The sequence below is a fragment of the Chionomys nivalis genome, chromosome 4, assembly GCF_950005125.1.
Source record: "Chionomys nivalis chromosome 4, mChiNiv1.1, whole genome shotgun sequence".
NCBI classification, from domain to species: Eukaryota; Metazoa; Chordata; class Mammalia; order Rodentia; family Cricetidae; genus Chionomys; species Chionomys nivalis.
The window spans coordinates 39,773,426-39,792,161 of record NC_080089.1 but is presented as its reverse complement, the minus strand read 5'-3'; the positions used below and the strand labels follow the sequence as shown (position 1 = coordinate 39,792,161).

The following is an 18,736-nucleotide window of genomic DNA, read 5'->3' as shown; positions in this document are numbered from 1 at the left end:
GTGAAGCCTTGTTAGAAAGTAACACCGTTATTGATCACGTTTATTGCTCTCCATCCCTACGCTGCGTTCAGACTGCACATAATATATTGAAAGGTAAGACTTGTAGCTTGACAGTGGTTATGTAGTTCATCCGAGTGTTTCCTGGTACATACTGCAGAGTTACGGAGCTTCAAAAACTGAAAGTTTGTTTTTGTTGTTGTTGTTTTATTTGAAACGGTTTCAATCCCCCTGCCTCAGTCTCCTGAGTGCTAGGATGACAGGCTTGAGCCATCTTGGCTCACATAAATCTGGAACTTTTATTGAGGATTCTTCCACAAGGTAACCAACCTTGAACAAAAGTCATACTCCTGACGCTGTCATCCAGATAGAGGGGAGACGCTAATCATTTTTCTCTAAGAATTTCAAGCTGTCTTGGATGGGTTATAGCTATACGGAAATCTTTACACCTTTTATAGATGTGATTCTCTCTCTGCATTTAAGTAGTTGAATCTGTTGTTTACCTTTTGTTCATGACAGCGGCTGAGCTGTTGGGAGTTCCACAGTATCGCCATCTTACTTTCTTCGGTTAATTGGAAAGACGTACTTATTCACTTATTTTTGAGACACGGTCTCACTGTGTAGCCTTGACTGGCCTGGGACTCACTTTGTTGACCAGATTGGCCTCAGACTCACAGAGATCCACCTCCCTCTACCTCCTGAGTGCTGGGATTAGGTGCACACCACTGTACCCCACAAACTGGAAAGGCTTTAAAAGCCCCCTCACTATAAAAGTACTCAGCTCTCACCCTAAAACCCATGGAAGTTTGTATTAGAGCCATCTCTATTCTCCCCTCGTTGGAAAGGAGATGGGGCTGTGAGGCAGGGGAGGCGGAGAGTTGGACTGAACTTGAGCCAGACAAACAAATGAGCCAGAAATAAAGAAGCCAGCCAAGGATTTGACACAACACTTGAGTCCTCTGTTCTTTAACCTTAAGTAAACCTTCCTCTCAGTACAGAAGTGTCTGTGTGCTCCCTATACACAGAGAAACTGGACTAGAGACGGTGCAAGGAGAGCTGAGTGAGTCTGAAGGGAAGATTTGTGCTCCCAGGGAATCACACTACAATAAAACAGAACGTGTACACTGCCACATGTAAATGTCCACCTGGGTTCCCTGATGGACAAAGCGAGTATTTGTGTGATGCTCAGGTACAGTGTAAGCCACTGTACCATCGTGGGTACCATGAGACTAGCCAAAGGCTTTTTTGTTTGGTAAGATGTCATGGAATTTACTTGAGAAAGAATTATAATGTGGAAATGAGAGGGACATGGCGGTGCACACCTGTAATCCCAGCAGTCCAGAGGAAGCCAAAGCAGGAGGATTGAGAATGTGAAGTCAGCCTAGCGCATATAGTGAGACTTTTGTTTCTGACAGTACAAAGAAAGTCACAGTCTTGGACAGATTGGGTAATGACTTGTGGAGGGGAGACCTTCTCTTCAATCTGCTAATGGCCAGCATGCATGGTGGAGGTGCAGCCAGAGGAAAAAATGCACTTGTTGGTAAACAAAATTTATTGTATTTTTTTAGCACATGCTTTATGCGTAACTGTAAAGTTTACCTATTAAATTCGTTTATGGTTTACACTGGAAAACACAAATTTATAAATTTGTCCAAACCTGTGTGCTTCCAACTTAAGTGATATATTGAGTCTAGTAGGAAAGCAATCACTGCATTGTTATTAAAATATTTTTTATTTTTTGAGTATCATTACACCATCTCCCCCTCCCTTTTCTCCTCCCTAACCCTTTGCCACACCCCCATTCTCTCTCATGAACTCTTTTCTCATCAGCTATTACAGTGTGCATTTGTCTGTCTGAATCCGTAAGTACCACGTGTCCTGTTTGTACAGTGCTGCCTGTATGTGTGGTTTCAGGCTGACCCTTTAGTATTGGACAGCCATTGGAGATGCTCTTCCCTGGAGAAAACCACCTCTCCCATTCTCAACACTCCCCAGTTGCCCACAGTTCCTGATGTAGGGTTGAGGCCTCATGGGCTTCCCCATTTCCCTCCACCATCATGTCTGCTGGTGTCATCTTCCTTCAGCTCATTGTTTAGCCCATCATGTTTGTGCGGCTTTATCTTCTGATATTCCTAGGAGACACACTCTTGTAGTAAACTCCTGGTCTTCTGTTTCTTCCCATCTTTCTGCTCCCTCTTTCTCAAGATTCACCTGAACGTTAGGTATAGGATGTAGGTTAGGGTTCTGTAGATGGATCTTTTGGGACTGAGCTCCACAATTCTGCCTCTGATTAGTTGTGGTCTTCTGTAATGTGTTTCAACTGTTGCAAAGAGAAGTTTCCTTGATAGAGGATGATGACTATTACTTGTATGGGGTTTAAGGATGAATATTTAGCATGTAGTTGGGGATTGTGCTGGTTTAGTAAAGTTGCAGGATCTCCCCCAAAATCTGTGACTTCACTAACCCCAGGTAGTTGGCTAGGTTTCTGGTACCAGGCATGATTTTGCTCACATTGAGGAGGTCTTAAGACCAATTAGAGTGCTGTTGGTTATCATGGCACTGATACACCGTTAGGGTTTCTTGCCATGCTTAGCATCATTGTGGTTACAGACATTAAGAGCTCAGTAGGACTTTTGGTTGCTTCCCTCCTTTGGAAGCTTGCGCTGCACATCCTGCTCTGCCTTGTAATTTTTGTGACAGCTTGTCGTGTGGTTTATTCTTTTCCACTGATGATCTAATAAGACCTCCTTCATCTTCGTTTCACTTCATCTCTAAGGTTTACAACAAGACAATCACTTAAAGATTCGGGTCGAGCCGGGCTTATTTGAATGGACAAAGTGGGTTGCTGGAAGCACATTACCAGCGTGGATACCTCCATCGGAGTTAGCTGCGGCCAACCTCAGTGTTGATACAACCTACAGGTAACTTTCTGACTTGCTGCCTCTCTGGTACCCTGTGTCCTGCACTGTTACCATGACACGTTCATCAAGCAGATGATGGACCTCACAAGACCCCTGCAAAATTGTTCACAGTGGTTGAAATCAAGCTACAGTTTTAGAACTCAGAACTTGGGGAAGTCCAGTGTTTCCTTGTATTTAATGTTAGCACAAATTAAGCTTCTCGTCCTACCCGCTCTTATGTTCAGATTTTCTAACTTTATTATATCTATGTCAGTGTAACAGTAAAGACATTGCGTATTTTAGGGAAACACACAAAGTGAGGATAAAACAGCTCAGTGGATGTGGAACACGACATCCATTTCCACCTTAGACTTTTCAAATCACTTGCTTATAGTATGAGTTGCGGGCCGCTTCCCACCGCCCGGTTCCCAGATGCCTGGCTAGCTTATGTCCCAAAATAACAACACACAAATTGTATTCTTTTAAACACTGCTTGACCCATTAGCTCTAGCCTCTTACAGGCTAATTCTCACATCTTGATTAACGCATTTCTATTAATGTGTGTAGCACCACAAGGTGGTGACTTACCAGGAAGATTCTAGCCTACGTCCATCTTGGGTCAGAGCTTCATCGCGTCTGTCCAGAGAGGAGAGGCATGGCGTCTTGCTCACTTCCCTTCTTCCCAGCATTCTATTCTGTCTACTCCACCCACCCAAGGGCTGGCCTATCAAATGGACCAAGGCAGTTTTTTTTATTAACCAATGAAATCAACACAAACAGAAGACTCCCACATCACTTGCTTATTTATCCTTTTGAGTCAGGGTCTCATTATATTGCCCAGGCTGACCTGGAAGGCCTGATTTTCCTGAATGTGTCTCCCAAGGGCTGTGACTACAAGCACAGGCCACCATATCTGCCTTCCACTGGATTTTTAATTCTCCTATGGTCATTTGTTATTCTTATCATCTTGGAAAGCAAAAGCGACTGAGATGTGTGTGTGTCCGCATGCACACAGACATGTAAGCACTCTGCTGAACCACGTTCCCTGCCCAGAAAGCCATTTTTATGTATATGACAGTCCAAGTGGCTTGCCTATGGTAAAATGTCTTGTGATCATGCGTGAAAGTAATAACAATGACATCACTGTGGTAAAAAAAAAATTGACATCTATTAATATTTCTCTGTGTCTCTGGTTCTGTGTGTTCTGCCTAGTAGCCATCTAGTCCTGTTTATTGCTCTTTCCATTAAACCATTCTCTGTGCTAGGATTTTTTTTAATGCTCCCAGTTGAACAATCTGCATGCCTGGTAAAGAATTAACCAATAGTAATACAGTGGCAGTACCAATCAAAAGCCCTCCCAAATACTTTGAGGAAAGACCAGAAATCACAACTGTTTCAGTAGGAAATGAAATTCCTCTTTCTTAGGGCAGAATTTGGCAGAGTGACTGACCATTCTGCATAGAATTGTCTTCCCTGTGCTCTCTGTTGGCCTCTTACTGTGGATAATCGACTGGGTTCCTGGACAAGGTGGGAGAGAATCTCCTTCTCCATATTGTGGGTAGGAACTAAGATAAAGCAGTTGTTCAGCTCTGTCTGAAGGGAATTAGCTTTCCTCAGACATCCCATTCAATTGCACTCATCACTCATCCACCTCACATGTTGTTCTGTCCATTCTCTGGCTATTGTTTCTCTCTTCCTTGGGGGAAATAGCAGTAGACTATTGTCCCTGTGCCAACGCCTTCACCTTTCTGCCTGGGAACGTGGTCAGGTTGCGGCTCACACTAGTGAAATAGCTCTCTCCTGTCTCCACCCAGCCCCATGCGAGTCCTCGTGGGTGGCTGGGTTTTAGTAGCCTCTGAGCGTGTGTTCCATGCTCTTTCCCAGGATGACCTACAGAGTTCTACAGATGTGTTCCTGCTGAGCTTTTCACTGCACTCCAGATGTGTACCCCAGGCCACACACCCACCAGCTGTGCAGGCAGGATGAATCCTGGGACTTGCTGGATCAAGACATGGTCCTTATTCTAGGTTTCCTTTTCGATTTTAAAACTGAGTATCACATTTTTGCCAGTTTTAAGTAGGAATAGGAAGCCTCTGATTCCATGAATAAGTTGACAAAGCCAAAAGTAAAGCATTTGAGAGGCAGTATGGTAGAGTTGACCACTGTCATGAATGGCACCAAGTGAATAGGCCAGTAGTTCTCAACTTGTGGTTGAGAACCCTTTGGGAGTCAAACAATCTTTCACAGGGTCTGCTAAAGACCATTAGAAAACAGATATTTACATTATGATTCATAACAGTGGCAAAATTGCACTTATGAAGTAGCAACAAAAATAATTTTATGGTTGGAGGTCACCACAACACGAGGATCTGTGTTAAATGGTCACAGCGTTAGGGAGGGGCAGAAGCCTATAATAGACCGTTGGAGCAAGTAAATGAAGCTCAAATGGTGACCCAGAAACACTCCCAGGAGTCAATATAATCAGAGCCAAGTGTGCTCCGCTTGCAGAGCCCGGCCTCCAGGGCTCAGTGGTTATGGGTCCTCGCAGAAAAACTGTGCTTGGTTCCCAGCACCCACGTGACTGTTCACCACTGTCTGTAATTCCATTTCCAGACAATCTGATGCCTCTTCTAACCACATCATGCTCCCGTACATACATGGTACACTTCTATACACTCGGAAGGGAAGGACTGGAAGCGAATTGAGGAAACCATACCAGGCTAATAACTCATAGCTAGGCAGCATCCACAGGTAGCAACAGCAGCCTGTGAGCTGTGTGTAGAAAGCAGGTGATGGAGCTGGGCCAAGAATACAAGAGAGAAAAACGAATACAAAATATTCTGCCCACTGGGAAATACTTCCGAGCAAGGTAGAGGGCCCTGACGCTCAGTTGTAGTGGGAGGACCAGGGAGGACAGGGGACTGAAGGAGGTCATGGATACAGGGTGCCAGCGGGCTGAGCTTTGAGTGCAGCTCAAAGTCTGCACTACAGATTGAACCAGTACAGGTTGGAGAAGAGGGTATCCATGGGAGAATGCTGGGAGAACCACCAGGGAACCCTTCAAGTTCAGGTACAGTACGTGGGTGAAAGCTGACTTAACTCTAAAGGTGATACAGGGCCTTGTAGGTATAGTCAGCAGTGTGATAAGTCCTGCTTATAGGAGAAACTTGAACTCTGCCTCACAGCCATCAGGACATCTTTCAAGATGCTGGGAGAAGCCAAAGGCAAGAACAGATGAAGAGCTAGATCCTAAGATACCATTTTTCATTTACACAAATCTCAGATATGACAGTGTGGTCTCACCCACAGAGTGACTCCCTGACCAGACAAGGTGGCCTTTTGTTACAGCATAGGAGACAGGATAACATTACTGATGATGGAACTGCGTCAGAGGTGGGCATGGACAGAGAAGGCCAGGAAGAAAAATATCCTCCAGAACAAAGATCTAAGTGGTGGTGACTCTTGCCTCTCCATGTCCTCTGGAAAAGAGTCAGTGGTGGGCATCAGGAAGCTTCCTTCTAGGAGAAGAGGACCTGTTGAGTGAAGATGAGGAAAAGCAAGTTCCCTCTGAACACAGCAGCGTTGGCTTTCCTGATAGTAAAATAGAGCACCAGATGGACAGGCTTTGGGGGTTTTTGTTGTTGTTGTTGCTTAATTGGTTGATTGACCAATTATTTATGTGTTTGGTTGACTGGTTGGTTGTTTGTTTGGTCTGTTTGCTGTGTAACCCAGGCTGGCCTTTAGTTTCCATTAGCAGTTCTCCCGCCTCAGCCCCGTGAGTGCAGAAATCATGCCCAGATATGATGGGGGATCTCGAAGAGAACACTATCGGAAGTTGTCCTGTGTCAGAGGTTCAGTTTGCAGGACACATCCAAGGCTCAGCTTCAAATCCCAGCTCTATGAGTAGTTAAAGACACAGCGAGTCAGCTGTCACCTCAGAGCCAGTTTTGTCACATAGAGACTTAGAATTTACGCAAGTGTTGCTGGGAAGATGCCACTGGAAGCATGCAGGTGGTACAGTTTCAGAGAGCCCTGACATATGAAAGCCTCTGAGTAAATATTTTCTGGACTAATTTTAATAGTAGTTATTTCAAAGTTATAATCAAGATGCCTTGTGAAGTTAGCTCAACACCACCTGTACCAGCACAACACCACAATTCAACAATTAAAGACACAAGAAAATGGAAAAGGCATAGGACATAGATAAGACAAATACTTCATGGACCAGAAACTCCATAAAATGACGGAGGGGTAAATAGACCCCTCCCCATGGGCATGGGTGACTGGTCACCATGGTGAATACTTTGATTGTCCTATCAAATGCCCTTGTAGATTGTGTCTCACAGTTATGGTTTCCCTCTATAGCATCCCCACCAGGTCCACACAGAGAGCTTCTCAAGTGGAGAAATGAATTCACCTTTATGTCTCTCGGGCTTTTCCTGGTGCTGGGTGCATGGTTTAAAATAAGATGCAAAGAGGAGGGAAGTGGCTGATGGGAATTTCATTGGCTCACAAATGGATGAATGGCGCACCTGTTTTTCTGAGCGTTCCTTGCAACTCATTGTGAATAAAGCCGCCAAGGAAAGCTCGAGCCCTCCCGGTGATCTGTACAGAGGGACCAGTCTCCACCTTACTCCCCCTAAGCCAGATGATTAGGACCCTCGGTGACCAGTGACGCCACAAAAAGTATGCAGTCTGCTTAAGTGTGTCCCTGTGGGTAAGACAGTCACGGAATGCCTCCCTTTTCCACTGAGTCACTGTGCATGACACCGTAACTTTTAAGCCTCAGCATCTGCCTGACAGAAAGTCTCTGCCCTGCACCCCTTTCTTTCCTGAGAAACGAAGAAACAGAAACACGGGATCTTCCAAGAGATCTGGAAGTATAGAGAGTGATATCATGTTCCTTTATCTCGGGATCAAAATGTCAGAATGTTTCCTCTCCTTTGTTTACTTTTCCGTTGTAGACCTCACATCCCAGTCAGCAAATTAGTGATTTCCGAATCCTATGATACCTACATCAGCAGAAGTTTCCAAGTGACGAAGGAGATAATAAGCGAATGTAAAAGCAAAGGTAGGTGGCGTTGCTTAGGACCCCATTGCACAGGTGGGCATCTCTCCTTTGCCATTTATGGGCTGTTCGGGGTGTTTGGATTTGTTTTTTCCAATTTAGTAGGAAAGACAAATGTTCCCAGGCTCTCTTGTCAAGCCTTTCACGTTCAGTTTGCGATAGCCTGTGAGCATGTAACATCAGTGCTGCACAGGGACCCGGTAGATGGCATTACTACATTAAGTAAGCTGGGCTCTGCAATGTATCCTATGGGGAGGGTACCCAGTTAGAATTTTCAGAGGTTCTATAGAATAATACCATCTCCCTGCAGTGATCCAGGATGGGGATGGCTGTGTAGACACAAACTCATTCACAGAAACGCATGCACTGCTTGCCTCTTGGAGACTGGTCTCAGATAGTTGATACTGCCTAGGACCAGCTGCCCACCATAAGCTTTAGGTTAATGTACTCAGGGGGCAAACATTACAGCTATGTACATGCAGTTGTTAACAGCAGGTAGTCATGGGCAACTGAGTACGGATGGTTCCCGCAGTGCTGTTATTACTAATAACTCACTACCATGGAGTGACCTGAGGTGTGGTCTCAGCTGTGAGGTCTCCAGTGTTCACAATTCTGCAGTGGCAACATTTAAAACTGTATTAGAGGGGCTGGCTCAGAGATGCTGGGGGATATTATTTTAAGGTGTGCTTCTTTTGTTTATGCTGCCTTTGTTTAGCTCTTTGAAGCTGTGATTCTTTGCCTGTCTAAAACACCTGATGGCCTAATAAAGAGGTAAATGGCCAATAGAAAGGCAGGAGCAAGGATAGGCGGGGCTGGCAGGCAGAGAGTATAAATAGAAAGAGGATAGAGGCAGAGAGGAGAGCAACGAGAGAACAGGGGAGGGGGACATTAGGGGCCAGCTGCTGAGCCTCCCAGCCAGCCACAGAGTGAGAGAGAAAGTAAGATGTACAGAAGTAAGAAAAGGAAAACACCCAGAGGCAGAAGGTAGATGGGATAATTTAAGAAAAGCTGTCTAGAAACAAGCCACATAAAGGCTGGGCATTCCTAATTAAGAATTGTTGGACTAGAAGTCCAAACATCAGGGAGAAGTTGCTCCAGACACCACTCACACAACCACAATTGATGCAGAAGCAAGAGGATTTTTATTCTGTCATGACAGGGCCCTTCAGGTTCGGGATATGAAGGACAGCGATAGCTGTTACAGCCCATCTTTTAAAGCGAAAAGCCACAGACCCAAGGGGGGAACCTGTAGGTTGTTTTCCAACTTATTGGATTGGCTTATTCAAAGGGTTACTAGCAGTGATTAGTCTGTTCCAGGGCAGGAGAATAGCTGCGTGATTGGGTGAGATAAGGGGGAGCATCTGTGGTCCATCCTGACCTTGTTCCAGTGACTAAATCAATACATCAGGAACTGAGTCAACATCTGTGGGTTGTCTTTGCCTCAATTCCCAGAATGGAGTTATGTTTGAAGATTATTCACAAGGACACAGCAGGATGAGCAGTCCAGCATGTGTGTGTGTGGGGGGGTGACTGTCCTGTTTCCAAATGCTAAGAGGCTTCAGACAATGTCTTTAGAGCTGAGAGGCCTCAGAAATGCATTTAGAGTCTTTCAGAATAAGCCTCTGTGTGTGATTTATTTGGTAGATGTATGGTGGGCCCCTCAAAAAGGATAAAACATCACACGACACAGGGAGCCTGCAGACGGAGAACAGAAAACTTGTGTGTCAGTTGTGGTGATGGTTATATATCCATGTGAGAGCGTCACCAAACACTGTATGCTCACACCCAAAACAGTGCTGATGAGCCTGGTGAGATAAGAATCGTGAATTATACCCACATCTCTTTCCATGGTTTTGATGGTAATGTTACATCGTGAAGCATGGAATCGTGGGGGAAGCTGGGTGAAGAGACACGAACCTCCTTACTCCCGTGATGTGTGGGGGTATGACTTCTTATAAATCTGTGATTCTTTCTACTTTTTCCTTTGGAAAATAATTTCCAGTTCTTTTTAAATTATCACACAGGATATTAGAAACTATTATGGTGTACAAGGTGTTAGATATTATTGTGAACATTTTCAAAAGAAGTGTCTTTTGGTAGAGTCTCCACCCCCAAATTTGCCTATTTCTTTGCAGTGTCCAGGGCATTGTGCACTCCAGAAATGTCTACCATTGAAATCTATCCCTAGATTTCTTTAAATTTTTTAATTTGCTTATAATAATCATTTATTTATAGCATGCACTGTGATTTCAGTACATGTATATGTGATATATAGTGAGTGAGCCGGTCAGGGTAACGAGCCTGTCTCATTTCCTAGGAAATAACATTCTGATTGTGGCCCACGCATCTTCCCTCGAAGCCTGTACCTGCCAACTCCAAGGCCTGTCCCCACAGAACTCCAAGGACTTTGTCCAAATGGTCCGGAAGGTAATCCACTCCCGTGTCTGTGGGGCCGGTGGTACTTCGCATTTCTGTAACTGCTCGGTGATCAGCTGATAGCTAATCTCCCTGAAGCAGAATTTTCCATTGAGCAGGGAAGACTCATTTACCGATTCACTCAGCCAAGATGTGTGCAAGTGAAACTCTTAAGGGTATTTGATTAGGACCATGTAAGGGGAAAAGGTTTAGTGGAGGATGCTAAGAACTGTAAGCAGAGGCAAGTACCAGTGCAACCGAGAACTTAGCCTGAAGAGCAGGGAAACAGCATGTGAGAACAACCAGGCTAAAGATCAGCTCCGGACCAAGGGAGTTACCCTCTGGTCTGGATTCTTTTTTTTGCCTGTATTTTCCATCAGCCACATCCTCCCGCCCATGCCGCTTCATGCGAAGACACTATCTCCTTGCACTTCAAACAGAGTTCAAACTCAATCACAATTTTCTTATTTAAAAAAAAAAAATAGGTATGCATCCATCCCATCAGTATGTAATCTACTGGGGCAGGTTGACTCTCTTGCTTATGGCTGGATACTAAACACAAAAATAAGCTCTGAGTTGCCTCGACAGCCTGTGGTTTCTTCTCTGAATGTCACAAGTGCTTGTGCGGGATTCCCCAAAGATCAAACTAAGTTGACACTTTTTCTCTTTTTTCTTTTTGATGATTTTTTTTTTCAAGACAAGGTTTCTTTGTGTAACCCTGTCTGTCCTGGAACTAGCTCTATAAAGTAGGCTGACCTCCATCCCACAGAGATCAACCTACCTCTGCCTCCCGAGTGCTGGGATTAAAGGCGACACGTTTTTTAAATTGAATGATCAGCTAGGTGTGGTGGCACGTGTCTGTAATCCCAGCCCTTGGGAAGTAGATCCCAGATGATCAGGACTTCAAGATCATTCTTAAATGCATAATGAGTTCAAAGCCAGTCTGGACTACATGAGACCCTAACTCAAAAACCTTGAACATTATTTCCCATTATGGCCAAATAGAAAATGAGAAATTCTTGGTACACCTTTTAAATTTGGTACAATTTGGAGTTTAATCCTTGGTACAGCTGCATTACTCTAATCTCTCCCCAACCCTGATGTCAGCTGAGGTCTGGAAATACAAATTATACAGTAAGACGTCAGCAGGGTGGAGGTGAGCACATTCGCATAACCGATATTATAGTATATTGTTAAAACGGTTCTGTTTTATTTATTATTGATGTTGGTCTTATTCTGTCTAGTTTATAAATTAAACCATATCAGAGGTGTGTAAATATAGGAGAAAAAACATACATAGGGTTTGATACTGTCCAAGTTTCAGACATCCACTCAGAATCTGGAATGCATCCCTCAGGTAGCATCATGCAAGCTCCTACTCTCTCCTCCCACACTATTAGCCAGCAATCTGTAATCATGAAGTAGGGGTGCTCACTGTTGACCAGATCCTGCTGATCAGTAACTCACACTGTTGCCTTAGATTTGCCAGTCCCATCCATTTAGGACTGTTTGTTGACTTGAAAGTTTAACTTCCATTTCTGCCACTGTGCCCTGGAAACACTTGAGAGTCTGTGTCAACACGAGGGTGAAGGCATTAACTCTTGTTCTTTTGCTCTCCCCTTTCCTTGCTGCTCTGACTGCAGATCCCATACCTAGGCTTTTGTTCCTGTGAAGAATTGGGAGAAACTGGAATATGGCAGCTGACAGACCCGCCCATCCTTCCCCTTACCCATGGACCTACTGGGGGCTTCAACTGGAGAGAGACCTTGCTGCAGGAATAAGCTGCCTGAGCAACGGGAAGAACCGGCCTGTTGCAGATGAGTCCTCAGGATGTCCAGGAGCAGAGGGAAAGCCCATACTGCATTTGACGTGGACAGCTCAGAATCATTTCGCATATTTCTTTTCATGCTTAGGGGTCTTACAGTGAGACTTGTGTGTCAATGAGCGAAAGGCATGATTCAGGAGGAGAACAAAATCCATCTTCTCTGGACTTGCCTAGCTAGCATGGCTTTGAAGAATTGTCTTCCTAAGCTGGGCACCTGCTGCAGCAGAGACTACCACCCTTCTTCGGGCTATGCATGGCTAAAGAGCCTCACTCTTCTCGCAGAGAACTGCCCCTACCCTCAAGAGACGAGCAAGAGGAAGGACTGTGTCTCGAATCCAACCAGGGATGGGATAGTCTTTTGTATTCTATTTGCAAGTTAGGCAAAGCCGTGTTGCAGAGTGCTTTGGTGGTTACTAGAAACCGTAAGACTAGTCCTCCGGTCGTATTCCACCCCCAGCAGGCTTCATTCGCTAGTGTGCAAGGCACGTGCTTAAAGACTCCACCATTCAGCCTGGTCTTTCATGCTTCTATCTGTGAAATGGGGAGAGAAGCACTTTTGCTCTCCAAAGCACTTTGAGATACTCAGGGGGACATAAAGAAAATGTGTGATGTATTGAATGGGAGGTACAGTGAACTGCAGAATATTAATCAAGTTGAAACTACCCCTGTGGTAACCCATGAACTGTGAAAGCTCTAAGCCAGTCTGAATCAAGATCTGTCTTTCCACCAGGCTCTGGACTGTGTCAAGCAGTTAAAAAGATGGACATCTGGACAGATGTATGTCTGATTCATTATTTGGATCAGCGAGAAACTCCTGTGCTATATGGATATTTTTAGAAGGTGTACCGATGGTCAAGTTGTACACATACAGTCTGTGTCAACTGTGGCAGAATATCCGTAGGCGAAACCAGTTCTAGGTTATTTAAGGAAGCCAGGGGACTGACTTGGATGATGACAGTCACAGCTGCACTGTCCCTTGTGCTGTCCTCTTTATTTGCTTCTCTGTGACAATTTAAAACAGACGGGAGGAAGGACTGCTTGAAGGGAGTAGAGAGTCGCAGCCTGCCTGTGACTCTCATCACGCCTACTTCATGTATTTAGAGAGAGAGTGTGTATTTAAAAGAAGAATAAATGACAATCAAGCCTAAACATCACTTATCAATGTCTATTTAATTGTGTGAATAGCCCCTAGGGCCACAGACAGTAGCCAGTTGTGATTTTATTCACGGTGTCCCGAGTAAGACGCTTAGAGAAATATGTCGTCAGCTTCACATTTTGGATAGATAAACTGTGATTCTTTTTTTTTTTTTTTTTTTTTGGATTTTTGAGACAGGGTTTCTCTGTAGCTTTTGGTTCCTGTCCTGGAACTAGCTCTTATAGACCAGGCTGTCCTCGAACTCACAGAGATCCGCCTGCCTCTGCCTCCCGAGTGCTGGGATTAAAGGCGTGTGCCACCACCGCCCGGCTAAACTGTGATTCTTTTTTTTTTTTGGACTTTTCAAGACAGGGTTTCTCCGTAGCTTTTGGCTCCTGTCCTGGAACTAGCTCTTGTAGACCAGGCTGGCCTCGAACTCACAGAGATCCGCCTGCCTCTGCCTCCCGAGTGCTGGGATTAAAGGCGTGTGCTGCCACCGCCCGGCTTAAACTGTGATTCTTGCCAGTATGGAAAGAACACGGGCCCGGCTTCTGGCACGGATGTAACTCTATGGTGACGCATTAATTATGTTGTAACCTTAAAATACCTTGGAGGAAAGACTCTGTTTAAAAGTCTCAAAGGAGAAGTCACAGTGCAGCCACTGTAATGTCCCCGTCACTCATTCTTCTGGTGTTTGCAGTGTCGTGAACCCACTGTTCACTCGGATCCCGATGGTTCACCTCCCCAGATTGGGCGCTCCCACTAAATCATCAGATCTCCTTGACTCTATAAAGAATGTCATGGACAGTGTCTGTGTTTCTGAAAAACAGTTCCTCCCAGCTTCTCCCCCATCTCTCTCAGTTATCTTGGTCTTAAGCATCTAGGTAAATGAATTCTCTTGATCAGGTCACATCCCATTGTCCTTAATCCACTATAGACAGTCCTGGGCAATTTCGACAGAATCAAAGAGGACAGAACCTGAAGAAAGTTTCTGAAGAACTTAAGTGGAAAACTCCTGAGTACAGAAAAGTTTAATTGCCCAAATTGTTTATCAGAATGGCTGGGTGGCCTATATTCAATTAACATCTTATTGTACTCTTACCTACTTAAAATATTAAATATCAACTCCAGCTGAGCAATCCGTCGAATCTGCGTGTAGAGACATGTGTTGTATCGGGTTTCATATGGGTACAAAGGTTCTAGATGGGCAGCAGACCCTGAGTTGAGGAGAGTTCTTTTTGATCTGTGGCGCATGTTTATTAGCTCAGATGATATTTGGGAGAAGGAATGAGTTGGGGACAGACAGGGCAGAAAAAAGGAAATTTTCAGCCCCTCCCCTTTTTGATAAATGTTGGAAAGCTATCTGATATCTGAAATACAGCAAGGGAGATGAAAGGAAGGAAAGGGTTTGCTATGGTATTACTTGTCTGAACAGCGTGCTGCTTTCACAAGTGTGCGCATGCTCCAGTCTTGTTCCTAGGTAGGGCTCTGTCCCTGTGATTTCCTCTGTGGACTGACGGGGATCCTTGTTGCATGTTAATGGACACACTGGGGCCCTCCTTTTCCCAGGCTCTCCTCACCAGCGCTGCTTGGCTGCGAGGAGCCCTTTGCGTCACCCCAGGGTGACAACAGCATTCAGATAAATGTGTCTTTTCCCTTTGCATTCAGATTCATGCGATCTGAATGGCTGATTAAGCAGCCATCTGATGGCTGAGAGAGGTGGTTGTTTTTCACCCTGTCGTGAAAGGCCTGGGAGACTTTCTACTTCTTATTTTAATTATATTTTAACCAAAGAATTATTTTTAAAGTAACCTTATATTTGAAGGATGATTTTGCAATAAATAAATTAATTAATTAAAAGTGTGCCTTCTGGAGCCATGTGGGTTTGGTAAATTGTTGTTGATCATTCTCTTGCCAGTTTTGTTTGGAATACTTGTAGATGGTCTTCCTGCCGTGTACAACACTGCCCTGGGTGTGTCTTTTCCACTCTACAAGCTGTATTCCTGCAAAAATGGAGTCTCTTATTCCAGTTATCTAATGTCATGGGGAAGTCAGTGAACACCAGGGAGAGGAGTTCCTATCTCGCTGCCTTTGTAGAAAAGTTTGTCTCTGTGCTCCGAGAACGGCATTCCTCTGTCCCCTAGGCACTGGCTTGGACTTCACAGCAATGATGAATTGCTCTTTCGAATCTATGCTCAGTATACTCGTGTGTCAGAATACAGATGAGCCTTCCCCTAAGCAGCACAGGGTCGGCACAGTCAACTGTACCAAATTTGCCCAAGGTTGGATAATGGGACTCCTGGAGATTTGCATTTAAACTGTGATCAGGCACATGCCAAGAGGGGGTGGGGGAAGAAGGGTCTAGATGGGCAAGGAGGGCAGGGGACAGCCTGACCTAAGCATCTGTTTAGGTGAACATCCATGTGATGGAGGCGGGGTTGCTAGGCAGGTTCTTTTCATCTTTAAACACACAACTAAAATGGATTTGCTTTTGTAACACTTCGCCATTGATTTCTGGGAACGTGGCCACAGGCATTGCCCCTCGACGCAAAACGAAATAGCTGGACTGTTACATACGTAAAGTATTAGGTTTGCTTGTGTAGGTTGAACATTAGAGTCATTAATAGTCAAACAATAGACATTCGGTTCTCTCAGTTTTTTGCCTGGTACTCCTTAACCGCCACTACTTGCACAGAAACTTTGCAGCTGTTCAGCTATTGGTAGACTCCATAGGAGAAACGTGTGTAATGAAAACAATGTATACGGTTCTTTGGTTGCCACGGAGATGAGAAGAGCATCCCAAAGCCTTTGAGTTATTCCTACGCCATCTGAACCTGCTACATTGGGAAGGCGTGTCCGTTTCTTTCTCACTTATAAGACTTTTGTATCACTTCTTTTCTATGTGATCCCAGTGTATTTATTGGGGGGGGGGTTGTAATTACGAAAATAGAAAACCATGCCTTGCTGTACCGCCAAATTCCTTGTACCCTACCCGCGGCATTTGTGCTTGCTGGCTGAGAAGCTGATCTTCCTGATAGAGCTGTGACAGATCGTGATCAGTTCACCGCATTCCAGGACCTTATCCACTGGGGTGGTCCATAGATGATGTAATAAAAAGAAGCTGTGTCCTCAGTTGATCCAGAGCAGCTGCAAATCAAATCCTGAGTGTGGTGTCGTCTCTTTCTGTCATGTCTTGGGATGGAACTGTGGTCACTGTGACTGTGCCGGCATCCATTAAGAGTCTGACTCTTTTGCAGGGCGGTGGTGGCACACGCCTTTAGTTTCAGCACTCGGGAGGCAGAGGCAGGTGGATCTCTGTGAGTTCCAGGCCAGCCTGGTCTACAGAGTGAGTTCCAGGACAGGCCCCAAAGCTACAGGGAAACCCTGTCTTGGAAAAAAAAAAAAAAAAAGTGTGGTTCTTCCAACAGAGAGTCGGAGGGATGCTCGCTGCTGAATGAAAGGGGGATCTTTTTGTAACTCTGCGGACCTTGGATCCTTTCTGGCAAGGCATCCAGATGGAGAGGTGAGAACCCAGTAGTCACTGAAAGAGCATGCTGCGTGAAGCCTCCATTTTATCCTCAGCAAACTATAGGGAACACATGATACCTTTCCAGTGACTGATCATGGCCAAGGCTCCTGTGGCAAATACAAATTAACAAGAGAAAAGTAGACAGGTTTGACTTTCGTATAGCATGGGACACTTCCTAAGGAAATGAAGACCCACTGAAACCTAACCACAAACATGTATATAATTGGTTTTAATTATGCTTTTGACACAGAGACTCACATAGTTCAAGCTAGCCTTGAACTGATTTTGTGGCTTTAAATTCCTGGTCCCCTATCTCCACTCACCAAGGCCGGGGTTACAGACACACACCACCATACAGGGATAAAGCTTAAATGTTTTAATGCTGAGCTTGAGGGCAAATGGGGGTTGTGGAGAAACATGATAGAGCAAACGATATGGTCTAATTGCAACAAGTTGCCAGCAGCCATGCCGCTTTCTTGGTTTCTCCTTAGTTTTCCTGTATCATGAGACAAGAAAGCCCCCTTCTCCCAGTTGTTGGAGTAATAGCCCTATCACAGGAGCGTTCTGGGTCCTGCCTGGGGGAGGGACTTGGAACATCCTTTGTAGGTTTTTTGATCTGCTTTGGGAGAGAATGGAGTGACTTTCTTGCTGTCGTTTTCAAACTCCATCTTACAATCCTCAGTGATACCAAAGTGACATATTTGAGGGGGGCAGCTCTGAACCCCATTGGCATCATTCCCCATCAGTGACCACTTCAAGAAGGTGTGGTGTACCAAGCATCAGCCACCGAGCAAAAATAGGAACAACACGGGGAGGGGGGCACAAATCTAGCTAAGAATACGTTCTATATTCATAGACTCCATTTCTAAATTTTATGTTAAGCTAATAAGATTTTAAAATAAGCCTTGAAAGCAAATTTGTGCCCAGTACATGAATACAAATTTTCATTAGCACAGCCATCCATAACCCTGGTGGGGTCCATTTCCTGAGGGTACATAACAGCTAATGTTGGAGCCTGCACAAAAGACCGGGTTATGTTTAGCCCTCCGGCTTGTTCTTAGCTCTTCTCTGCTTGAAAGAGTCCCAGACTCATTTTGCCCTTTTGTGATGTGCACAAAAGCTGGCTGCACATCCAGAAGAAAAATCAGTCAGCGTGCTTTGCATCTGCTTAGGCTGACATTAGCAAAATGTGGCGTTTCTCATTGGTGTAGGTTCGGGTTGCTGTGTGCAGGGTTTGTTTTGTCTTTAGGTCAGGAACTTTTTTCCCCACCGAAAACATCTTCATCTCAAACAGAATACTGCATCTTCCAGAAATCCACACATGAACCCCAGATTGCTTGCTTCTTGCCAGGAAAAGATAGCCTGGATTATTCAGCTTTTGGTTGTCCCTGTGTTCTTGGGGCAGCCCACAAGGTCTACCTATCCCTGGGGAAGAAGTCCAAGCTACTGAGGGCAGTGCTCCCAGGCCAGGGCCAAAGCTGGGCACGGCACTGGCTCGGGCCGGTTGCTGCATGCCTCACCTATCAGCACAGTAATGACTCTTCCTTATGTCCCCCCTTTCTCCTCCCTTCCTTCTTCCTTTCTTATATCGCTCCTTTTTCACTTCCTCCCTTCTTTCTTTTGCCAGCATGCTTTGAAGAATCAAATGGGAAAGGAATATGAAATACTTGATACCCTATGCCAATGATAACAAAATGCAATGTACTAATACATAGATAACTGCTTTTCTAAGGCCAAGATAAAACTCATGGAATGTTCCACTTGCCCGGGAATGTGAGGGGTGAGGAATGAAAGCCTCATTCCTATGGATACTATCTCTTTTTTTTCCCTGTGAGTGAGCTACTGTAGAAAGAACCGTGAAAGCTGG

General features: G+C 44.9%; 1 protein-coding gene across 1 annotated transcript in view; it reads left to right on the top strand.

Moving 5' to 3' along the window:
• The window catches only part of Ubash3b (ubiquitin associated and SH3 domain containing B), a 149,114-nt gene extending 132,638 nt beyond the window's left edge, over positions 1–16,476 (top strand). Inside the window, exons 10-14 of the mRNA XM_057767702.1 lie at positions 1–93; positions 2,774–2,918; positions 7,862–7,968; positions 10,283–10,392; positions 12,024–16,476. Coding sequence (XP_057623685.1) covers positions 1–93; positions 2,774–2,918; positions 7,862–7,968; positions 10,283–10,392; positions 12,024–12,161 — 593 coding nt within the window. The 3' untranslated portion in view covers positions 12,162–16,476. The remainder of the gene's footprint in view (positions 94–2,773; positions 2,919–7,861; positions 7,969–10,282; positions 10,393–12,023) is intronic.
• The last annotated feature ends 2,260 nt before the right edge of the window (positions 16,477–18,736 follow it).